The following is a 26,057-nucleotide window of genomic DNA, read 5'->3' as shown; positions in this document are numbered from 1 at the left end:
CGTTATTTTGGCCTCCCTCTCAGCAGGTGTGAAAAAGGCCACCCTTTTTGAACGGTAGCGAGGGTTCAACAAGGTGGACAGCCAAAAGTCATCCCTCTGTCTGATGGTTATTATTCGGCTGTCGCTACGCAAGCAACCAAGCATGCTATGGGCCATTTGTGCCAAGGAATGCGAGGGACTCCCTGCCTCCATCTCCACAGCATACTGCCACGGTGCGTCTGGGTCCTCTGTCTCCTCCTCCTCCTCCTCTACCAGATGCTCCTGCTCCTCCACTCCTGTCCGCTGAGTGGAAAAACCACCCATTTCACTCAATAATTCCTGAGCACCAATGTCCTCCTCTACCTCCTCCTCTTCTTCCTGTCCTGCCCCCACAGGGGTCATGTGGCGTTGAGATCTGTGCGCCACGTCTACCGCACCCTGACCAGCCATTGTTAACAGCATTTGTTCCAGGACGTGCAACAGAGGAATGACGTCATTCATCCCATAGTCCTGCCGACTCACGAATAGCGTGGCCTCCTCAAAGGGCCTGAGCAAGCGGCAGGTGTCACGCATGAGCTGCCAATGGCTGACATCTAAGTTACACAGGGGAGTACCTTTATCCGTTTGTAACATCAGGAAATCGGTGATGGCCTTTCGCTGTTCGTAAAGGCGGTCTAACATATGTAGGGTTGAATTTCACCTTGTTGCAACGTCGCAGATCAGGCGATGCTGTGGAATTCAGTTCTGCCGCTGCAGCTCAAGGAGGGTGTGCTTTGCGGTGTAGGAATGGCTGAAATGCATGCAAAGTTTACATGACATTTTAAGGATGTCTTGCAGTGGGATGGTGGATTTTAGGAACCGCTTGACAACCAGATTGAACACGTGAGCCATGCATGGCGCATGGCACAACCTTCCTTGACGCAGAGCAGACACAATGTTCTTTCCGTTGTCGGTCAACATGGTTCCGATTTTCAGTTTGCGCGGAGACAGCCATCTGTCGATTTCTCTGTTCATTACACTCAGAAGTTCCTCCCCTGTGTGACTACGTTCGCCAAGGCATACAAGGTGCAGCACAGCGTGACACCGTTGCGCCCTGCACATGTGATATGCCGGTCGGGTAATGGGACTTGGCACGGGGGTGGCGGCTGAGGACACGAAGGAAGAAGAGGTGGTAGAGGCGGACATCTTTGCTGGACCAAGGACGTGCAAACGTGGAGGCAAAAGCGGCGTGACCTGTCCAAGTTGCTGGTGCGGCTGTGCCGGCACCACGTTCACCCAGTGGGCCGTAAATTACATGTACTGTCCCTGACCGTAGTTACAGCTCCACACGTCGGCGCTGCCGTGCACTTTGGCAGAGACCGACATGCTCAAAGACTGGCCCACCATCTCTTCTACATGTGAATGCAGGGCTGGCACTGCCTTTTTGGCGAAGAAATGCCGGCTTGGCACTCTCCACCGCGGCGCGGCACAAGCCATCATTTCTCGGAAAGGTGCTGAGTCCACCACTTAGAAAGGGAGGGACTGCAGCACCAGCAACTTGGACAGGAGGACGTTCAGCTTTTGCACCGTCGGGTGCGTGCTCGCAAACTGTTGTCTCTTGGAAACGGATTCCAAGAAAGACTGCTTACGGAATCCGTGAAGAGGAGTAGCAGGAGAAGGAGCATCTGAACGAGCGGAAGATGCCAACGAGCGACAACTCCCCTCAGCAGAGGTGTTGGAGCCTTGACTGGCTGATAGAGGGCGATTGACGTCGGGTGACGGAGCAAGTAACGGAGCGGGTGATGGAGCGGGGGCTGGGGCAGGCAGAACCGCCGTATCTTTATCACGGTTTTCCCAGGCCACCAAATGGCGATGCTGCATATGCTGACGCAACGCTGTAGTCCCAACATGGGTCCCCTGGCCACGCTTGACTTTCTGGCCACATAATCGACATACGGCTACGTTTACTTCCTCGGGCGGCTTGACGAAAAATTGCCACACCGCCGAGTAGGAAACTTTGCCCCCGCTACTCCTCACTGGCTGACTGCTACTTCCTCCGTGCACACCGGCACTACTACTGGCCGTGGTGGTAGGCTGCAGTGGAGCTGGTGCTCTACTCCGTGGCCGTTTGCCTCCACTGACACTGCTGCGACCCTGCTGCCTCCTGGGCAACCCACCGACTGTTTTGCTCTCTGCCAAGCTGGCACCCTCTTCTCCTGATGATGCGGAAGCAATAGCCTGATGACGACGAGGCTGCCAAGTGCGATCAGCCTCATCATCATCAATTAGGGTCTCCGCCTCACTACTAGCCCCCTCGGCTGCGTGTGGGTCAGGAGACAGACCTGTCTCTAGACCGGCTACCGAGCCACTCTTCTCGCCAGTACTTCTTCGCCTGGCTGCTGAAGAGGCGGATGTCTCCCCCCGTTCCTGACCGCCCTCTGTTAGCTCTTCCTCACTGTACAGTGGGGCTGAGCCCACAGCATGCGATACTTCACTTGGTGAGGGAACACCAAAGGACAGGGGCAGGTAGAGGACATGTGATTTCAGTGGGCTTGCTCCCGGGCCATGCCAACTAACGGTTGTGTCTGACGTACCCACCGACCGTTGGCTGTAGGTGTCAGAGGTGACCTGGGAAGAGGAAGACGACCGAGCCAACCAATCGATGACGGCAGGGTTGTCGGTGGAGACACGACCGCTGGATGACACCGGGAGCACTGGCCTCTGGCTGCGACTAGTGCTGCCTCGACCCCTTCCTCTGCTGCCACGTCTGCTCGCTCCTGAAACATTGCCTCCTCTGCCACTCCTCTGCGTGTTGTCTGACATACTCTTTAATTCAACGATTCTGTGTCCCTGAGTAACAATTCTGTGTCCCTGAGTAACAATTCTGTGTCCCTCAGTAACGATTCTGTGTCCCTCAGTAACAATTCTGTGTCTGTCCCTGAGTAACAATTCTGTGTCCCTGAGTAACAATTCTGTGTCCCTCAGTAACAATTCTGTGTCCCTCAGTAACAATTCTGTGTCCCTCAGTAACAATTCTGTGTTCCTCAGTAACAATTCTGTGTCTGTCCCTGAGTAACAATTCTGTGTCTGTCCCTGAGTAACAATTCTGTGTCTGTCCCTGAGTAACAATTCTGTGTCTGTCCCTGAGTAACAATTCTGTGTCCCTCAGTAACAATTCTGTGTCCCTCAGTAACAATTCTGTGTCCCTCAGTAACAATTCTGTGTCTGTCCCTGAGTAACAATTCTGTGTCTGTCCCTGAGTAACAATTCTGTGTCCCTCAGTAACAATTCTGTGTCCCTCAGTAACAATTCTGTGTCTGTCCCTGAGTAACAATTCTGTGTCTGTCCCTGAGTAACAATTCTGTGTCTGTCCCTGAGTAACAATTCTGTGTCTGTCCCTGAGTAACAATTCTGTGTCCCTCAGTAACAATTCTGTGTCCCTCAGTAACAATTCTGTGTCCCTCAGTAACAATTCTGTGTCCCTCAGTAACAATTCTATGTCCCTCAGTAACAATTCTGTGTCCCTCAGTAAAAATTCTGTGTCTGTCCCTCAGTAACAATTCTGTGTCCCTCAGTAAAAATTCTGTGTCTGTCCCTGAGTAACAATTCTGTGTCCCTAAGTAACGATTCTGTGTCCCTAAAGTCTCTGTGGCCCTAACTCTGTCCCTAATACAGAGAGGTCTGTCTCTCTTGAATGACCGGAGGCTAATGGAGAATTCTAAGATGGCCGCTATTTATAGCTCCAGCATTACACAGTGCTGGCTGGCTGGCTGCTGATTGGCTAATGCAATCACATGTCATGAATGAATGCATTATGGGTCAGCGCGCCTTGTCTGCGCGCCTTCCCAGAGATCCCCGCTCCGTCGCCACACATGTCACCGCCATTGCTGGAAAAATTCGATTCGCGCACCCGAAGTCTGCTAATTTTCGGATTCGGCGCAAATCGAATTTTTCCTAATCTTCGAAACGAATTCCACTTCGCCAAGTTCGATTCGCTCATCTCTAATTATGAGGTATTATTTGTAGAATGTTGGGGGAAAAAAAATAATTGAATCCATTTTGGAATAAGGCTGTAACATAACAAAATGTGGCAAAAGTTAAGCACTGTGAATACTTTCTGTATGCACTGTATGTACTGTATATGTAATTATATGAGAGAGACATGCATTATTAGTGTTTGTTTATAGGATTCATTTATGTGTATTTACTGTTTTTCCATTTCTAGTGGCAACTGTATGCAGTAATTTGTAATCTCCTGAGGTAGGCAATAATTGACGAAACATGTTGAGTTGAACTTCCTGCATATTTGTCTTTGAGCCACAAGGATTTTCTTGATGGTTTTAAATTGAACAACCACAAAACTGTTTTTTTTAATAAGTTCTTTTGTAATATTAGAAATTTGAACATTTTATTTATTGTCTATGGTTTTTTGGTCCCTGTATTTACCCTGTATTTAAAATTTACTTCTTGTTTCTAAAAATTTAAGGAGTTTAGCCTACATATCTTTTGGTACTCAAGGCAGGTGTTTGGTTCAGGTTCACTTTTACATTCACTGTTAAATTTATAGGTCATACTCAGTTCACATTCTCCTAAAGAAGAGAACTGTCCCAAGAAAAGGTATGCTTTTGCAGAAAATGTTTAAAAAGATATTCTTGCACATGCGTGCAGTAGCTTTTATTTCTCTTCTTTTTATGGCTGAATCCCTGGCCATCTTGAGAGGCAGAGTCCCAATATTTGCAGATAGTGCTCACCCTTTTCTACCTCCTGCACATTCCTGTTCATTTATGAGGCAGCCCATTCCAGTAATGGGCCAATATGTGAGGTATGTGAGGTGGGCAGCTATGACACTACTCAGAAGTGCTGAAGTTTTGCCTTTTAGTATGGTCTTGGATTTGACTGTAAAAGCAGGGCATTTGAGACCCCAGCCTTTATACTTGCTTGTTTTTTTTGGGGGGGGGGGGAGGGGTAACTGAATTTCAGTAAGCAATTTTGTAATGTTGACAACATATTCCACCAATTTCAATAAACCTACCTGAATGTCAGAGGGGTTCCATCTGCCCAAACCCACATATTAATGTCCTCAGTGCTCCGCTTCAGTCCTATCCAGTATCTTCCTTTTCCTATGGTTGGCAGCAAAGCATTCTGGTCCATAAAACAAAACCTAGTTACTAGAAATATATCACTGGGAAATAATAATCTATGTGTATTATATTAACAGCATGAATAAGACAGGTTGACTATCCAATACTTCCAGTATATTGTTTCGTCATCTTGTCTCTGACCCTTACACTTAGGGTTAGTACATCTGCTTGAATATGGTTCTCTGTTCTATGTATTTCTTGTATATTTTAAATACTTTTTTTATTTTGCAACACTTCAACAGTCAATCCATTCAAAACTGAAAGGTCACTGGGGTGAGATTTGTTGAGTTGGATTACCAAAATTCTCATCAGTATATTCCATGACATAATGAATGTCATTCAAAAGTACTTAAATAAATATTTGCTTTTCAGGATGCTTTCACCCAGGCTGACCAATTGAGTCCACCTGTCTGTCTTTAAGACGGACCCTTTTGGACCATCAATTGTTCTCTATGGAGAGGCGGATATGATCGGACATGTGTCCATTTACACCTGCCTGCATCTGATTTGATTCTCTAAAAACAGATGGATGGAGATTGGATCACATGACAGTCGAATGTAAATGGACAGGTGTTCTATTTATATGTGACCGCCCCATAGAGAACAGCGGGCTGTGTTTGTGTCCGCTCTGCACAAGTGGTGCAGACACGGGCCTGTCATCCGCCTGATCAGCGGAGGTCAACAGACAGATCCCCTGCTAAGCAGGCGGTTACGTTTGGCAGAGTCTGCCCAGGTGAAAGGGGCCTAACATTCTATGTTGAACTGAACGGACATTCCTGAATGAAAACAGCATACACATTTTCTATCCTGCTCCTTTCAATTTTCTCATCACTGCGGTTAAAAATATGACCCCACTAACAATTTGAAAATAAAACATTCTTAACATTAAAAATTTTAAAGGAAATTCTACTAGTGTATGGCAAGCTTATCTATTACTTTTGCATGGACTGACCCCTTAAAATGATAGTCAGTCAATGGCATTAACAAAACAGTTTTTGAATCCTCCACGTAATATAGTTGTATTCTGTTTATCCTGCCAGTTCAGCTGTTATTTTTTCTGCAACCTTCTGCAAGCAGCTCCTTCCACAGCCCACCCAATACTTACCTGAGCCGGATCTTGATCCAGCGGTGTGCACAAGAGCAGCAATTCTCTTGGCTCTCTCTCTCCTTATTAGCTCAGCCATTGGCTCCTGATGCTATCAATCACAGCTAGTAAGGAGGAAGTAGGGGGCAGAGCCAAGACATGCTCTGTGTCTTTTATACACACATAGCCGGCTTGGGAGCGAACACGCACTAGTGCCCCTATAACTATCAGCTTGCTGTGGTGACACTTGGCGGGGGGGAAAGGACAAGAAAAAGATCAGGACTGTTCTGTGCAAAACCATTACACAGAGCAGGTAAGCATAACTTTTTTGTTATATTTAAAATATAAAAACTGAGCCTTTAGAATCATTTTAAGTCCCCGGGCCTTTTCCACCTTCCTTGTATTCTAGAGCATTTTTTCATTTTAACAAGAATTCGTTTCTGCATGATATATCTTTTAGATTTTTGGAGTCTACCCTTATACTGTAATACATTGTTTTTTGTGGGACAGATATGGGTTTAACTTGGTAGAAAAGTTGAATACATATATTTTTATTGGGAATAAACAGTAAAAATTTAAAAAAATGCTTTTCCCTGTAATTTTTCCCAATACAATATGTATGTAATATTCGCACCCCAAATAATTTACCCCAAACTATATTCAACAAGGTTTGCTGAATAAAATGATATCATATTAGTGCCACTTTTATGTAACCTAGCAAACTAGTAAAGCTCAAAATGAATGTATGCATTTTAATTTAGTAGAGCTTTATGCCCCTTTCCAGGCTAAATTGTGACACATGCAAGGGGAAAAACAGTTTTTCAAGTTAGGATGTGATTAAGTGACAAGGGCATACAAATTAGGTTTGCGACTGTTAAAAGCACAAATGACATTACGTTCACCTAAGTGAGTATTTGACAAGATCATCCAGATGACCCAACATCATTGTTGAGAATATTACATTCGGGGGGTTGAGTTGCAGGGGTTGGGAAAAAAACATATAAAACAATGGTCACCTTTTATTTATATTTTTTAAATAAATAATATAATATCATTTTTAAAAAATTTTTGCTGCAACTTCATAAAAAGTGTTAGCTGGAGTTGGTCTTTAAATTTTTTCTTTTAAAAACTATGTGTTTATCTAGAACTTCCATGTCCATTGTGACAAGGATGATACACAATGTTGTTGGTGTTAGCGGGAGGAATAATGCCCCGAGGTCCAGATAAAGGCAAAGCAAAGGGCCGCAGGCAGTTTGGAGACCACTGGTGTATACAGTCTACTACAATATCACTTTGGCAGACTATCGATTATGATTTTTAGAATTTAAATATTTACCAGGGGCTAAACATTCTTTTTTTGGAGCAAATATTGATCAACGACTTTGTCATTACTAGATTGTAAGCTGGAAAGAGCAGGGCCCTCAATCCCCTCATGTTTTGCATTGTCTTGGTATTGTTCTGTCACATGTTCTGTCCCCCTCTGTAATGTACAGCGCTGAGCGAACTATTGGCGCTTTATAAATACTGTATAATAATAATAATTACTTATGACACAGAAGTGATTCTTTTGCATTTTTGTAACAAACAAGGTTTAACTTTGGTGGTATTGTCACCCAATAATTGTTCCAGTTTTCATAAATGTTAAAGTCCACTTCCCCTTTCTCCTTCAACATATCAGATTAAAACAGTAATAGGAAGGCTTGCAAGGTGGGGGTCATTCTCTGTTTTAACAAGGAAAGCCGACATTTTATGTAGCTTCATTTGTCAGTATCGCTAAATCTATAGTTGGGCCTTACATGCAGTTTTCATACGGAAGGTGTTTTATATGCTCAGCATGTTCTGCACAAGTTTGTGATGGGATCATTTACTAAGCTACCCTGAAAAATGAAAGATATACAGTAAGTACTCTGTTAGTTGTAGTTAACTTGCACTTTCTTCACTCGATTTTGTACTCAAACACATGACATCCAAAGACTAGTCAGACATTTACCATTTCATAAATGTCTTTAAAGATCAGGAGGACACCATTGAGGGTTGCACATTGCTCTCTGCTTTTCTCCCATGTTTCAGTATTAGACTTGAAATTGTAGCAATAGGAACGAATTAACTTCCATCCTGGTGGGCAACTGTTACAGTTTCCTTCTGTTGTGTCCACTGGGGAAGAAAGGATACCATAATAAAGGTCAAAGTTACATATTACCAACCTGATATAAATTGTCTGTAAATGCATTATATGTTTTATAGGTTTTGTGCCATTGCTCATTCTGACTTATAAGGGATCAGTTCCTTTCAGCACAGTTATTTTAGTGCTATTGTTTTTGCACTAACAATCTGGAACCTGCTATGCTCCTGCCAAGATTTTTGTCTTTGGCATTGTATCACATGATTTTAATTTTTATTTTGCATATATTTTCAAAACTGTAACATTGTTGGCACTACCATTGCCTTAGTATGAGTATATTGTCAACAGATGGCAGTTCTGATATGTGGCAAGTACCAACACTTTGTGCAGGTTTTTATCTATCACCAGTTGGCGGCAGGTCATTACAGTGAAGAGCTGTTTTTCTACTGTCATTTAAATTGTGCTGGAACCTCGTCAGTGTGGGTTAGGCTGTGATAGAGTTACTGGTGTTGCTCCAATCACAATTCTCTGTTTATGGCGATAACTGTGTGGATGTGAGCACTGCACATCACTGGGCCAAAAGGCACAAAGGTCACAAGAAGGAAATAGCAGAACTGACAAGCAATGGTGTGATTGACTGTTTTTTCTTTAGAAAAAGATAAAGTAAACTTTGACAGAATAAGCATCTGGGTCACATTATTGCTCTTCTTGGCTACCAGAAGATTAGTGCCTGATGGGTTCAGTTGAGAAGCTAAATCACTTATTTCACTGTTAATACTGCCACTATTGTCATTGCTGGTTGAAATTTAAGTTTACAGTGGGGTTGAGGTTAATTGCTAGGTTTAGGATATGGGCTGAGATTTAGGAAGAAGCATGCAGCACAGGGCTGGGACAATGTCCTCTGGCACCCAAGGAGAAGAGTGCAAAGTGCACCCAAACCTGAGCATGATGGATTATGTTTGTGCATACAATGGTGGGGTAGACCCAGGGTTCAGACATGAAAGCAGCTTTCCACCAACCCTAGGGTTTCCACCTTTTGGTTCATTGGTCCAAATGGACAGGGGGTTACGTGTTAGAAATGGTAAAACCTGTGTGGATTGGTCATAATGAGCATAGTCAAACAAAGAGAGGATTTCATTAACATTATAACATTTAGGGCAAGCATGTAAATTCACATATAAGGACAGTCTGCAAAGACAGTCATACCTTCATCATTGTTCCATATCACAGTAATTTAAAACCCACACATTAGAAATGTAACATATATAGGGAAATAGCATAGCAAAAAGTGATGGTACAGTAGGCCTAATTAGGTCTCAAGCAGTCTCTCTAGTATCTCCTGCCTGCCCACTACCATCAGTAAAGATGTCTTTTTGCCTAATTCTAGTGGCTACGTTAGTATATCTAGCTCATCCAGAATCTACAGTCTAGACATCTTTGTCTTAGACACAAATCTAGTTTCCTGCCTTCCACTACCTTTACGGGAGATATCAACTCAAAGTCTTGCTGGCCCACCACCTTCAGATACTCACAGTTGGCTCCATGTTTGACTTGGCTAATGTATGAGTTAAAAGGGCATATTAGTGTTTGGCTGGAGAAACTTCATGGGAGGGAACATTTTGTGAACATCTGCCTGGTTTGGCTGTCTGAAAAGCTTGAGCCTTGGATCAAATTTAGAACATCATAACTCTTGAAGGGTATTTTTGCAGTTTAGCCACATTCAATTTTTTTACAGACACAACAGAAAGTGAGAGGAAATCTCTTTAAAGTGAGAGAAATCCTGTTCTAAGACAGTTGTCTCTGGAATAAGTGTTCTTATTGGAAGATTTCTTCTCTATTCCTGTTCTGGATACAACTCAAACTGTTAGAATTTCCTTCACTTTCAGTTACAATGGTGGCCATTAGAAGTAAAGGGAGTGAATCTTCCCAGAGAAGACAATGACAGCAATAAATAAGTGGAGTTCTTTAAAAAAAAATTACTTTTTATACTCTTTATTCATTAGTAATCTTCAACTATTTCTTTTTAAATTCCAATCAGCTGGACATAATGAATAATGTTGAAGAGGTCTCAAAGGCTTTCTTCGTTTCAAATAATGGTAGGTTTTTAAACTGAAGAAGCCACTCAGAGAGATTAAAAACATGTTCTATAATAGACCGCTAATCCTGTTGATCTTGGTTTCTTCTGGAAGAAATTGAGTAAATAAGCTTCATACACAGACTTGGTATAAAGGTAAATTCTCTCCACTTCTGGTTGTTCCATGTCCTTCCCCAGACTCTCTTGTATACATAGAATGCTGAATGAGAATGGTATGTAAAAAAGGACTTTTACCTTTTGTCTTGATCTTGGACAGGTCACCCATTATGTTGTCAACTAGTAAAAAAAAAACAAAAAAAAAAAACAGGGAGATACCATAACTGGTTATTTTAATCATGCTTCCATATAACACATTTCAAAGTCTTCTAGAAATGCAAAATGCAACATTTTGAGATTAGCACAATAAAAAAAATGAAGGTACGTCCCAGTTAAGCAGCTGAAAAAGTGATTCTATATTTGCAAAGATTAAACCCCAACTAAACTTTCATTTTAAATCAGCTAAATACATTTCAGGGGCATTAAAATGAAAGATGAGCAAAAGACTTATTTTTTTTTACTTTAGAATGCCATATTCCGAGTAGCAAAGCTTGTCTCTTGCCAGCATGCTGCAACAAATGACCCTGACTCTTTTTGTGGAAGTAGTGGTCTCTGCATTAGACCAAAATCCCCTGTTGATTCAGAGTGAGAGCTCTCCTTTTTTATTGGGCTTTAAACATCGTCATGCAATAGGGCAAAATGCCGTCATTCACAAGGCCAATCCAAATCCATCTTTTGTAGGTTTGGCTCCATATTTTTCTAATCTGATAAACTGCTACATTAGTCTTTTCAATTCCCAACAAGGCTAGCAGAGTGCAGAATGAGCAGGAGTTATGAAATAACAAGCTAACAAAAAGAAGCAGATAATAATGAGGAAGGAAATCAGTTTTTTACAAAGCACATTTGTGGTGTGCACATTTTTCAGGACAATTTTTCGCAATTTGAAAAGTAGACCTTAGATGTAGAAGTAGTGGTGCAAGCCTCCAATTAGCTGAATGGGCTGTTTTTTTATGGTTTGCAACGAGATTGAATTTTTTGGGGTAGATACTGTGAGGATGAGCAAAACAAGCAAAGTTCGTTTTGCTGGAGGTATGGGAAATCCATGAACCCCAAACAAAGCTTCCAAACCCCATTAACTCCTACAGCAGCCTTGGTAATATGAGAATCTATGGGAATATATTTTTTTTTCTTATCAATTTCTCATCAATTTGCTGGCTTTTGTTAAATGGGAAATTTAAAAAACTAATATTAATGCAGCGTAAACAGCAACATTAAAACTACAAAATTCCTTTAAACAACATGCTTGGGAGTTGTCTTAAAACTGCACATTAAGCTGTGCATCTGTATTCCTGCAAAAATTATATTTAGAAAAAAGCTATTTTAACTAAATGATAGTTCCCAGCTGGCTTGGTTCTGTTTGTAAAAAAACAGCATGAGTTTTGCTTCATAATCCATGGATATTGAGGGAGAGTCCATTCCTTTGTTTTTAAATACAGTGGGGTTGATTGATTAAAACTAGAGGGTGTAAAATCTGGAAACCAGTCAGCTTCCAGGTTTTTTTGTCAAAACTTAGTTGAACAAGCTGAAGCTATAAGCTGATTGGTTTCTATGCACAGCTGCACCAGATTTTGCACTCTCTAGACCTTGGGAGGATTATACTGGGGGACAGACCGACCTACGAGGATTGTATTGGGGACAGACTGACCTGAGAAGATTACACTGGGGGACAGACTGACCTTGGGGGGGATTATACTGGGGGACAGACTGACCTTGGAGAATTATACTAGGGGACAGGCTGACCTTTGGGAGATTATACTGGGGACAGACTGACCTGGGGGGATTACACTGGGGGACAGACTGACCTTGGGGTGGAAGGATTGTACTGGAGGCACACTGATCTGGGAGAATATACAAAGGCACAGATTAACCTGGGGGGTGGAGGAAGAATTAAATTGGGAGACAAACTGACCTGGGGGCGGATTATACTGGGGACGGAGTGACCTGGGGGGATTATACTGGGGACAGACTGACCTGGGGGGGATTATACTGGGGGACAGACCGACCTTGGGGAGGAAGGATTGTATTTAGGACAGACTGACCTGGGCAGATTAAACTGGGGACAGACTGACCTGGGGGATGATACTGGAGACAGACTGACCTGGGGGCAGATTATACTGGGGGACAGACTGACCTTGGGGAGGAAGTATTGTACTGGGGGAAGATGGAGTTAGGGGGATTATACAAATTGACCTGGGGGTGAGGGGGAAGAATTATACTCAGGGACAGACTGACCTGGGGGGATTATACTTGAGACAGACTGACCTGGGGGCAGATTATACTGGGGGACAGACTGACCTTGGGGAGGAAGGATTGTATTTAGGACAGACTGACCTGGGGCAGATAAAACTGGGGACAGACTAACCTGGGGGATTATACTGGAGACAGACTGACCTGGGGGCAGATTATACTGGGGGACAGACTGACCTTGGGGAGGAAGTATTGTACTGGGGGAAGATGGAGTTAGGGGGATTATACAAATTGACCTGGGGGTGAGTGGGAAGAATTATACTCAGGGACAGATTGACCAGGGGGGATTATACTGAGAGACAGACTGACTTTGTTTGATTTAACCACACCCCTTAACCCTCTCTCATGTTTAACACAATTCTGACCTTTGGGAGGAAGGATTACTGGGGACAGACTGACATGGGGGTATTATACAAAGGGACAGATTGACCCGGGGGGAGGGGAAAGAATTAATCTGGGGGACAGACTGACCTAAGGGGATTATACTGGACGACAGACTGACCTGGGAGGATTATACTGAGAGACAGACTGGCCTGGGGGGGGGGATTTTACTAGGGCACAGACTGACTATGGGGAGGAAGGATTGTACTGGGGTCAGGCTGGCCTGGGGTGATTATACAAAGGGACATATTGACCTGGGGAGAAGGGGAAGAATTAAACTGGGGGACAGACTGACCTTGCGTGGATTATGCTGGGGGACAGACTGACCTGGGAGGATTATACTGGGGGACAGACTTACCTGGGGGGATTATACTGGGGGACAGACTGACCTGGGAGGATAATACTGGGGGACAGACTGATTTTGGGGTATTGTACTGGGGAAAGACTGACCTTGGGGGGGGGTTATACTGGGGGATAGACTGACCTGAAGGGGATCATACTGGGGGACAGACTTACCTGGGGGGTTATACTAGGGACAGATTGACCTGGGCGGGATTATACTGGGGGACAGACTGACTTGGGGGGATTATACAAAGGGAAAGATTGACCTGGGGGGAGGGGAAAGAATTAAGCTAGGGGACAGACTGACCTATGGGGAATTATACTGTGGGAATGTTTGACCTGGATGGGGGAAAGGATTATACTCAAGGACAGACTGCCCTGCGGGGGATTATACTTAGAGACAGACTGGCTTTGATTTAACCACACCCCTTAAGCCCCTCCCACGCTTATTTTCCCTTGCTCACTTGTTCACCACTCTCAAAGGTGCCCCAATTGATCAAGCACTGGGGCCAATTTATAATCTTGCACACAAGCGCACTGAGTTCACAAAATGCCCCTGCCCTATACCCTGCCCTATACCCTCCATGCATGCATGGTAACATTCATTATAATACATGCTCAGAAGTGTAAATTCAGCTCCATACTATGCGTAAAATGGACATGATTCTCTATTTACCTGACTTCCATAGATCAGAGGCATCACTTTTTGAATTTGAGACTGTCAGAAAAAGAATTAAAAAAATATAAATCAATATGGCACACACATCATTTAAAGTGTGTCTAAAGGCAAAACATTTTTTCCTAGATTTGAATAGGATTAGAACCTCTGTCACATTTTTATTGTGGTTTTCTCCCCTAGAAAATTTTCATTGCGGGCCGCATCAGCATTATGGTTGCCCTTAAAAGGCTGGTTGTATCTGTAAGACTAGGTGAGCCAGAACACCCCCTCCTCCATACATCAAATGTCAAAATCCCCCTCCACCATCAGAAGTCAAGTGTCCTCCACCCTTCCTTACATCACAGTTCGCCTCCCTTACCTTGTGCTGCTGCCAGGAAGAAGCTGGGGACGGAGCTGGGAAGCAGAAAGTGCAGAGTTGGGAGGAGGACCAGAGAAGGCCTAGAGTAAGCTGCTGGAGATGAAGGGGTGCTGTGACTGCACAGAGAGGTGCAGGATCTATAGCAAGAGTTCTGTCCTCCTCTCTGCTCCTAACTACTGAGACAGAGGGCAGAGACAAGCCTCCCCACCATCAGAAGTCAAGTGTGGGGTCTGGAGGAGGACCAGAGGAGGCCTGGAGTCAGCTGCTGGAGGCAAGGGGGTGCTGTGGATCTGTCATCCTCTCTGCTGCCGACTGCTATGACAAGTTGGGGGCGAAGACAAGGGGAGTGCCACAGCTGCAAGATATGTGCATGGGTCACATGAAATAGCCTGGTGAGCCACATTCAGCCCGCAAGCCTTGTGTTTGACATATGTGTTCTAGATTTTAAGCTGGTATGGCTACTCCAAACTGTATTTTCCTTTGATTGCAAATATTTTGCTATACAATTATATGTACTCATTCAAATGCTTTTTTTTATAGGTACCTGTGTTACCTACCCTGGTTTTCAAAGTTTACTTTGTACAATACACCAGCAGGCAATTTTGTTTACAGTATACAACGTAAATCAATAATAATAATATCATCACTTCCTATGGCTAATTGCCAGCCTTTTCTACATGTGAAGTGCCATTCTTTGGGGGTCACTCACAGCTGGATCTTCAGCATCTAAGATGTTGGTGTGTTGGATGCCGGTGTCCACTACTGTGTACTGAAGTTCCTCCCACTGACCATTACATCACTACTGTGTTCTTTCAATTGCATAGGCTGGTCCATGGACCAACAGCACACAGTGTGGGCACAGGCATCTGACATCCAGAAGTGTAGGATTCTTAACATTTTTTAACCTGTGAGTAATGTAGGCCATAGAAGGTTCGGTTATCGGCCACATTTTCGGCCGAAAAACAAAAAAATCGTTCGTTCTGTTGCCATCAATGATTACGAAAATCGGCCGTTTTTTGTAAATATTCCAGCATGACCAATAAAAAATGAGGAGGAACCGCGAAAATCGGCCGATGACATTGCCCCATTAATGGCACGAATATCAGCCGATTATTCTTTTGGACGAAAATTTGGCCAATAAACGAACCATCTATGGCCTGCATAAGAGAGCAAAGTTTAGGGTCAATAGCGGCAGGGCTGGTGAGTTTTGATGTTTTTCTTTTATAGGCTGACTATTATTTTATTTATTTATGTATTTGTTTGACAGAATTGCTTTAACCCCTTCAAGTCCAGACACTCTCACCCACTTCCAGTCTAGGCCAATTTTTAGCTTTCAGCACTGTCACACTTTGAGTGACAATTACTCAGCCATGCAACAATGTGCCCAAATGAAATTGTTATCATTTTTTGAGACAGAGCTTTCTTTTAGTGGTATTTACTGTGTTTTTAATTTTATATATATAACTGCTTAGTTTTTGTTATAAAATTTTGCAAATAAGTAATCTTTCTTAATAAATTTAGGCTAAAATGTATTCTGCTACATTTTTTTGAGTAAAATAACCCAAAACAGTATAAATTTAGTCTGTGTGAAAGTTATAGAGTCTACAAACTATGGAATATATATTTGAAAATTGATCAGTTGAGACCCTAAAATGCCAGACACTGGTATGGGGCATGGCAGTGACCAAGATGCTGGTATGGAGTATGGCGGTGATAAGGATGCTGGTATGTAGTATGGCAGTGATCAGGACCCTGGTATGGCATGTGGGGTGATCAGGATGCTTGTATGGGGTTTGGTGGTGATCAGAACACTGGTATGGGGTATTGTGATTATTAGGATGCCAGTATGTTTTATGGCAGTGATCAGGGTGTTACTATGGTGTATGCCGGTGATCAGGGCATTGGTATGGCATATGGTGGTGATCAGGGTTTTGGTATTGCATATAGCGGTGATCATGGCACTGTCATGGGGTATGGTGGTGATCAGGATGCTAGTATAGGGTATGGCGGTGATGAGGACGCTGGTATGGCATATGAGGTGATCAGAACACTGTTATGGGGTATTGTGGTTCTTAGGATGCTACGAAGTTTTATGGCAATGATCAGGGTGTTGCTATGGTGTATGCCAGTGATCACGGCATTGGTATGGCGTCTGGTGGTGATCGGGGTTCTGATATGGCATATAGCGGGGATCATGGTGCTGTCATGGGGTATGGTGGTGATCAGGATGCTAGTATAGGGTATGGCGGTGATCAGGAAGCTGGTATGGCATATGAGGTGATCAGAACACTGTTATGGGGTATTGTGGTTCTTAGGATGCTAGTAAGTTTTATGGCAGTAATCAGGGTGTTGCTATGGTGTATGCCAATGATCACGGCATTAGTATGGCCTATGGTGGTGATCAGGGTTCTGATATGGCATATAGCGGTGACTATGGTGCTAGCATGGGGTATGGTAGTGATCAGGACACTGGCATGGTATATGGTGGTGTTACTGCGAGAACTGGGACAGGTAACAGGGGCTGGCTGCATTATTTATTGGTATGACACTGGGGCAGTGATCAGGGACACTGGGCAGTGGTGTATTTTGTTTTTGTGCCACCCTAGGTAATGCAAAAATCGCCCCTCCCTCCCGAGAAAGATAGAGAGGGAAAATGGAGCTGGCCATCCCCGGAGCTACAGACAGAGAGATGTGTTCTTCCAGCACTCACCTGCACCTCTCTGGAATGATGTTTAACAGTAAATATGCCCCTGGGGCAGTGATCGGGGTCACTGGGGCACGCTGGCACTGCAGTGTATGAGTGTACATGCAGCCTGACAGGCTGCTGTACACTCACAAGCTGCAGCATGGTTCTCTCTGCTCTCACAGCCGATATCTGTGTGAGAACAGGGATAACCAATGTTTACTTATGGTTTCTATTGTTTACCATGTGATTTCTCTGATTGGACACAGCAAATCACATGGTAAAACACTATGTGATCCCCCTGACATAATGGTAATGTGATCCACTGTGTCCTGGTGACACACGGATCATCGGGCTCCTTGTTGTGTGTTCTGTGAGCCACGCAGGAGCAGCATTGATGCTGCTTCCCGTCCACCATTTATAAGCTGTGGCCAGATGGGAAGGGGTTAAGGAAGATTCTTCAACTACATAACTGCTTGTAAATTTTACTTATCTGACAGATCAATGTCTACGTATGGATAGAAGTTTGTGCATAGACATGAAACATTAACAGGGGCGGACTGACCATTTGGAAACTCGGGCACTGCCAGAGGGCCTGGGGTCAGTAGGGGGCCTCGTGAGATGCCCCTGGTACCTTTTTCATAGGCTTTTTTGAGTTTGGGCAAGGACACAGGGGCCCCATGATCCCCTATTGCCTGGGGGCCCCATGAGTTGTCAGTCCGCCCCTGCACATTAACAATGTAAATTGACATATTGAGCCTGGTCAGACAACCTCTTATGACCCAGCAGAGGACTGGGTTAGGGGAAGAAGATTATTTGCACCCTGGGCAAGTGCTACTAAAACATGTTTGGCTGGAGACCCTGAGTTGAGATTCTTCCCCATTCAGACACCCATCAGAGCAGGAAGCACAGTCAGGGACACATAGTGGGCTTTATATACAGTAGCTACCTGCTCTCTGTTCAGACCTGAAATCTCAGCTTCTAGTAGAGCGAAGAGGAAACTTAGCTTGGAGCTCTGAGATGTTTCATGAATGAATGCCAGGTGCTGCAAAAGAAGTTGATGACACCACAATAAAGCATTTCTTCTTTTTTCCTCTTTTCTTTCATAATCTTTCCTTTTTTTTCTTTCCTCTTTTCTTTCCTTGTCTTTCCTTAATTCTTGCCTCTATTCTTTCTTCTTTTCTCTTTTCTTTCCTTATCTTTCCTCTTTTCTTTTCTCATCTTCCCTGCTTTCTTTCTTCTTTTTTCCTCTTTTTTTTCTCTTTTCTTTCCTCTTCTTTCCTAATTTTTTCCTCTTCTATCCTCTATTCTTTCTTCTTCATTCCTCTTCTTTCCCCTTCTTTCCTCTATTCTTTCCTCATCTTTCCTCTTTTATCTCTTTTTCTTTCCTCATCTTTTCTCTTTTCTTTCCTCTTCGTTCCTCTTTTCTTTCCTCATCTTTCCTCTTTTATCTCTTTTTCTTTCCTCATCTTTTCTCTTTTCTTTCCTCATCTTTCCTCCTTGCTTTTATCTTCTTTCCTCTTTTCTTTCCTTACATTTCCTATTTCCTTTCCTCTTTTCTTTCCTTATCTTTCCTCTTTTCATTCCTCTTCTTTCCTCTTTCTTTCATTTTCTTTCCTCTTGTCTTTCCTTTTCTCTCCTCTTTTCTTTCCTCTTCTTTCCACATATCTCCTTCTCTTTCGGAAAAGCCCAGATTTAAATTTTCTGCAGCAATATACCATTTTTCTCTGCCTATCACCTAACCCTCTCTATCCATCTCCATTGAACATATTAATTTACTTCTCAGCAAAACAATGCTGCTTCCTGTGTAAGGAAAGGGCTCTTGGGAGATGTAATTCTGGGGTACATGCCTGTATCAATTAAAACTGAGCTCTAGTGGACCATTGTGTGACTTAACTGTGAAAAAAAAATCTGACAGGTAGCACTGGAGTAAAACTATTGACAGTAAGGACCTGCTCCTTTAGGAGCACCCACCTTCCACCATGCCTACTAAGCAATGCTCTATTGCAGTACACTTTCTAAGCCCACAGAAATCTGTCCCTACCATTAAAGGGCTAGTTGGTTGTGTTTTCCACCATGCCAAAAGTTTCAGTCCTCCCCTGTTCAGGACTTCTCTGATAGACTGAGAGCTAGACTAGGCTGTCATCCATCCAATCAGGACAGAGTTCTGCCATAAATACAACGTAAGTAATTAAAAGTGTTAATTTAGTTACCATTATATTTTAGCACTGTGAGTTCATCAACCATGGTGGCATCTGAAAATGAAGGAGAAAAAATATGATTCTGTTGAATGTTGAGAACAATAAAAATACTTGAAAATATTCTTAAAAAAATTGAAGCAGTACATTTATTACAAAAATATATATTTGTTCCCATTGTACAGATAGTTGTATAAGCATTTTCCCGTTTACAGGGCTATCCCAGTAAAAATGCATCTGTCTTTGTGGATCTTACTAACTCTATGTTCACACCTAAGCATTTTCTGCAGTGGTTTGCGCTTTGCAGAAACACAGTACAGCTCATTTTTCCTAAGGGACATGTTCACATCTGAGGGTTTTCACCCAGTGTGTTTTTTGGAAAGGGGCAGGGACTTTATTGAACATAAAAAGTTGCATTTTTGGTTCTATAGACTTCAGTGGAAATGCTTCAGAAAAGCATGTATTGCATTTTTTCTGCATTTTTGCCTTGTTGTTGATACATTTTGTATTTTAAATCTGCCTAGCAACAAGAAAAATTTTAAAAATAAACCCCCCCCCCCGCAAAACGCATCAAAAAAGCGGCAAAAATGCAAGCGCAAAAACACAATGCAAAACACAATGCAGAAAAGGCTCAAATGCAAATTGCATAGCTGTAAACCTAGCCTAAGGGTTTAGAGCTGAATTCCATGCAAATACTGTCTAAGTACAAGAGGCATGTGTATTCTTGTTTCCTGTAATAAAGATGGGTCCCTCTACTTGTACGGAACGACTGGTCCTGTCCTTGCCTCCTCCCGTATTTTGCTGCAGGCAGCCTGTAGTGGTGGATCCTCCTGTGTCCCTGCTCTCTGCACTGACCATGTGCAGCATACTAATGAAGTCCCTGCTAGTTTTAGTAACTGCGTTCAAAAATTTGTATTTGGGGCACAACATTTATATCATTGTGGCTATTAAGGAATATTTTTGAATTAAAATATTTTGTAAATGTGGTTCAGTTTTAAAACAGTGATGATCAACAAGGTAATGATGACTCAGCCGTGGCACTGCAGTTAAGGGGCCTCACATAATATTCAGTATTTGTAATGCCATTGAAGAATGTTATAGATTGCAGACTTACTTGATGAAATGATCATAGACTAATTACATACTCAGGGCCATTGTAATAGCATCATGGGCCCCTAAGGAAAGTAATGCACTGGGACCCCTACCAGCCTGCCCCAATTTACACACCTGCTCTCAAGAATTAAAGCACAACTCCGAGCAAAACCTACTCTACATGTCCTTGTTGCTTATTTCCTACCTTCACTGAAAGTGTAATTCATCTTCTTGTAAACTCAATAGTTGCTCTGATATAGCCTGAAGATTTTCAAATCAGACCCTTAATTCCCAGGGGTTTCCTGTTTGTAAGATCAGTGGCTGCTACTCCTCCTATTCATCTAGCCACTGGTATTGGCACTTCCCATCTGTAGTTCTATCTACAGGAAGTAGGGATAGTCCCTGCTTGCTGTAGTGGGCAGAACAGGACTTGAAGACTGCCAGTCTGTATCGCCCATGGAGGTGGGGTTCTAAAAATGACAGTCCCCCTGGGCTGCTCTGAAAGGCTGCACTGGCTGGAGGAGGAGGATACAGCCAGGACACAGGAGGACTGACCACAGACTCAAAGCTCCTCTCACAGCCAGATAAAACAGTTCTGCAGCAGTTGGTGAAGCTTGCAAGAGCTGGGAGAGGACAGGACAGGAGTAGCTGTCAAATGCCAGCCAATATGATGGGGACCGGGTGGGCTCTGCCCACTTTCTTAAACTATCCAATCATTGGCTGGCCTTTGACAGTTGCTCCAGTACCGCCCACCTGGATGAGGGGGGCTGCCGGTGGCATATAGAGCAACCGATGATCTGCCTTGTCCTCCCTGCAGTTGCTGAATGCCTGTGGGAGGGAGAGGAGGAGAAGCAGGAGCAGAATCCACACTTCCCCCTCCACCTGTCACTCTGCCCCCCTCCTGTCACACCACCCACCCATTACATTGCCCTCCTCCTGTCACACTGCCCCCCAGCTGTCACATTGCCCCTCCACCTGTCACACTGCCCCCCCCCCACCTGTCACACTGCCCCCCAAGTGTCACATTGCCACCTCCACCTGTCACACTTCCCCCCTCCTGTCACACTTCATGTCCCAGTGACCCCACTGGAGGGAGACTTCCCCTCACTTCCTGTCCCTGTGACACCACTGGAGGGAGACTTCCCATTCACATCCTATTTCTACAACCTCACTGGAGAGAGACTTTCCCTCACTGTTTCTGTGACCCCACCGGAGGAAGACTTCACCTCACTTCCTGTCCCTGTGACCCCATTGGAAGGAGACTTCCACTCACTTCCTGTTTGTGACCCCACCGGAGGGAGATTTTTCCTCACTTCCTGTCCCTGTGACACCACTGGTGGGGGACTTCCCCTCACTTTCTGTCCCTGTGACCCCACTGGAGGGAAACTTCCCCTCAATTTCTGTTCCAGAAACACCACTGGAGGAGACTTCCTGTTCCTGTTCCTGTGACCCCACTGGAGGGAGACTTCACCTCACTTCCTGACCCTGGCACAGGAACAGACATAAAAACATTGGCAGAGTTTCAATGCCTTCCTTGCTGTACTATAAATGTGTTCTTGTCTGTGACCCCATGGAATATGTTTCAGGTCATCTCCAGTAGTATGGAAACGTTATCTGATCAATTAGTTTATCTGCTGTTGTGGCTGGAGGGGGAATTATTGCATGTGAAGAGGGCAGCCACAGCCAGTAACAGAAAACCTAGAGGAGGGAAAATTCAATATAAAGTAGACCACACAGAATGAATTAAACATTTTGTATATGCATGATTCACATTTATAAGATTGTCAGTTAACTGTGCTGCTGTGTGGTGCTGAGCAGTGTGGCTGGAGAATGAGAGGGTGTGGTTTACATTGAAGTGGGCGAGTACACATTCAACATGTACAGGCCTAGTGTACCCGCCCACATTCACTGCAATTCCCAGAGATTGATGGGAAGTGTAGTTTCCTGAGAGGAGAGGATATGATGTAATCCTGGCTGTTACACTTCCTCTTGGCAGAGCAGATGGTGTTACCTCTTCAATTACAGAGATGACTTCCTGAACATTCATTTAGACTTTTCTTTGCAATGGTAAGGAATTTCACAAATGTATTAACTGTTTAGTGTTTTGTGTAGCAGGTATGCTAATGTGTGATTTTTTTTTTTTGCCTATCCTGGAGTTCTTCTTTAAAGTATAGTTGATAGAATTAAATATATATTTATTAGTATATTTAATAAAATCAATTTTAAACAATAAGAAAACATGCCATAAATCAAAGACCTACCGAAGCAAAGAGCAGAGTATGGGGGATCAGGAGGGAATAGTACAGGGGGATCAGGAGGGCACAGTACAGGGCGGATCAGGAGGGCACAGTACAGGGGGGATCAGGAGGGTACAGTACAGGGTGGATCAGGAGGGCACAGTACGGGGGGATCAGGAGGGCACAGTACGGGGCAGATCAGGAGAGCACAGTATGGGTCAGATCAGGAGGGAAGAGTATGGGGGGATCAGAAGGGCACAATATTAGGATCAGGAGGGCATCCTGGGACAGCTTAGTGAAAAGCGTGAATCCTGGCAAATCCAGGACAGTTGGCAAGTATAATGTGGTGCAAAATTATCATGGGGCCCACATGCACCTGGTATACCCAGGGGTGCCCAGGCATTAAGACAGCCCTGTACATACTCGCAGGTATGGTTGAAGACTAAAGATTTGTAGGAAACAGTCACAGACTAAGGACATGTTACATGAGACTGGTAGAGATAACTGCCATTACAAGCCATTTACAAATAAATGTGCCTGTTCCCACAGCTGACTCCTGGAGTCAAGGGGCCCTGTTGCAAGCACCAATAGCCACAGGTTGGGTACCAGGGGTTTTGAAATATTGGTGTCAAATGCAAATCTTTACTCATTTGGATAGGCACAGAATTTAATCTATCCCTGCTCTGGAAATAATTTTGAGATTTCCTTCAACCCCTTTCAGCTACTACCATGGTAGACTGCACTCAGCTTTGTCCCAGTAAAGCTTCTCTGCTCTGTTCTACTTTTTACTGGAATAGGTGGAAAAAGTTTGTAGCCCAGCTAAACTTTTTCTACCCAGTTTTGGATAGATGGGTTAGGACTTCAGTCAGGTTTTCATTGCCAAGGTACAGTTAACATGAGCACTTAATTCCAATCAGAAGATGCAAGACATTTACTGAGTCATAGCAGTCTATAAACCCCAGTAAACTATGGTTAAGGTAGACTTCTAATCATCTTTCACATCAGTAGAACTTTGTGTACTTACAGCCTGGCTGTTATGGATCCATAGATACTGTGACCGAGACAGGGGATTTCGGAGGGGACTGCAGGTTAGCCTTTTACCTACTGACTATGGCCCTGGCATTTAAAGGTGGCTCTATTCTTTGGGAGGTGTGTACCCAGGTGGCCTTTGAAGTAGTTTGACTTTGGATTCAAGTCCATGTCTCCCAGAAGCACACAGAATCTTAGAACTTAGGCACCCAAATACAGATTTGGGGCCTCTGTGTTTTGTTGGGGTATAGAGCCAACAGCCCAAACCAGCACTGACTGCTTCAACCCTCTCCTATACTCAAAGCAGAAGATGATAATCAGCTCAAAATAACCTGATGCTGGGGTCTCCTGCTCTTATATGTAATCTGTTTAAAAAGATGTTATGTACCTGTGTTTGTATCATGTACCTAGTGAAGACTGGAACGTTGTAGAGGCCTCTCTTGCACCTCCTGCCCAAAACTCCCGAAGGTGGAGACAGACTGTGAGGGCAAAGAGTGGCACAAGTACTGGAGTAGCTGGCTGTAGACTCGGTAGGTGAGTAGAGCTGGTAATCGCAGTCCTCGGAACAGGATGTAAGAGCAGCTTTGCACCAGAGCAGAAGACAGAAGCAGGATCAGACAGGCAGCAGACGGTAACAACCAGGCAGCAAGGGACTAAATCATCAGGCAGAGCAAATCCAGAAGGCAGTCCAAGATCAGTAACAGCCGGGCAAAGCAATACAGAAACTGCAGGCTAAGGCCAGTGCAGTAAACAAGCCGAGGTCAGAGCAAGCAGGTAAACAGAGTTGAGGCAGAAGCAGAAGCGAAATCCAAGGGCAAGCTGGGTCATACACAGGTAAGTAGGTACAGCAGATCACGTCTCAGGAACACGCTGAGGACCATTCAGCAACTGCTCATAATGACAAACCAGTTTAAATAGACCATTGGGCGCCAAGTGTACACGCTAACTGGTATGCGTACGTGCAGGTGTGCATGTGCACATGCGTGCACGAACATGAGCATGATGAACTGCAATGGCGCATCTGTTGCTCAGAAGTATGAACACGTGACCAATGCATATGAATGTGAGCACAAGTCTGTACTGGTTTTCTGGTGCTAAGAATCTGGTTTACATTACAGTTTGCCTATTCTGTCTAGGTTTGAAATGTCTTTTTCCAGTTGTGTAATTTCCCCATTATGTGCCTCCTAGGTGTGAATTCCCATTGTTAATTGAGTAACCTATTGTTTCTGTCTGTTTGCTAATCCTCCTGATGTGATTAGTCTGATGTAAACTTTACCTCCTTACCCAACCATTGTGGGATGTTTACCCCAGTGTGTAATATTTGTGTTTATTGTTCATGTGGTGACTGCCTCTATTTTTGAAGTGTATAAAAACCTGTATTTCTGTTCAATAAAGTTATTCCTTTGGTTTTTACCTCAACATCTTGTCTGTGTATGATGATTTGGGTAAAGGACTAGCATAGTTGCCAACATTTCCAAAAAAATTTTAGGGACACTTTTTTTTCTGTATGTCCAGAAAGGCAGTGTGGGCGGAGTATCATTTCAATTGTGGGTGTGGCTCAACATCATTTGTGAAAAATGCTGTGAGCGATGATGGATGATGGCGTCAGCAAGCACTGACTATGAGAAATTGGGTTTAAAACTACATTGTTTAATTTCTCAAAGTCAGAACAATGCTACATGAAAACAGAGATACCATTTTTGTCAGCAAACAGGACTTTTTTCTAAAATTTTAGATAGAAGTAAAAAAATCTCCATTTTCATGTGGCACATGTCTCCCAGAAGCTAACTAAAATTTTAGATAGAAGTAAAAAAAAATCTCCATTTTCATGTGGCACTGTCCTGACTGTGAGAAATTGGACGGTGTAGTTTTAAACCCAATTTCTCACAGTCACTGCTAGTACTACAAGAAAAAAGGAGAGATATGCCCATTGCAGACTTTTTTAACTTCCATAATAGCACAGCGGTTTTGGAAACCCCTAAAACCAACACAGCACTTACCTCCATTGCTGACACTTCACTAGTAGAATGAATGGGGGCTGAGGCTGGCTGCACACCCTCCCACCAACTCACACTGCCTTGGGGATGCTGGGGATCCGGAGTCCTCAAAGTCATCGCCTGGTTCGAGCTGCTGGGGTCAGAGGTAGGGGGAGGGATTGGTCTCCAACACCTTTCTGTGTCTCTTCTACATTGCTCCAGTGGAGTGATACAAAAGTGGCCAGGAGTTTACTTTATTAATAAGAAACAGCGGTACTGCAGATTACTCCGCCGCTCCCGAAAATGAAAAAATAGTCCTCAGTGTGCCGGGGCCCCCGA

The 26,057-nt window shown here is 43.8% G+C and overlaps 1 protein-coding gene across 1 annotated transcript in view; it reads right to left on the bottom strand.

Moving 5' to 3' along the window:
• LOC149436924 (perlucin-like protein) overlaps window positions 1-26,057 on the bottom strand; it is a 61,894-nt gene that overhangs the window by 13,391 nt on the left and 22,446 nt on the right. Inside the window, exons 4-8 of the mRNA XM_089661241.1 lie at window positions 19,400-19,441; window positions 14,143-14,184; window positions 10,635-10,676; window positions 8,174-8,337; window positions 4,991-5,100 (exon numbers count right to left, since the gene is read on the bottom strand). Of these exons, the coding sequence (XP_089517367.1) occupies window positions 4,991-5,100; window positions 8,174-8,337; window positions 10,635-10,676; window positions 14,143-14,184; window positions 19,400-19,441 (400 nt within the window). The remainder of the gene's footprint in view (window positions 1-4,990; window positions 5,101-8,173; window positions 8,338-10,634; window positions 10,677-14,142; window positions 14,185-19,399; window positions 19,442-26,057) is intronic.

This window comes from Staurois parvus, unplaced genomic scaffold, assembly GCF_062004578.1.
Source record: "Staurois parvus isolate SC_StPar_1 unplaced genomic scaffold, SC_StPar_1.0 ptg001328l, whole genome shotgun sequence".
Classification (NCBI taxonomy): domain Eukaryota; kingdom Metazoa; phylum Chordata; class Amphibia; order Anura; family Ranidae; genus Staurois; species Staurois parvus.
Note: the sequence above shows the minus strand (reverse complement) of the source record. Positions and strands in the feature narration are given on the sequence as shown.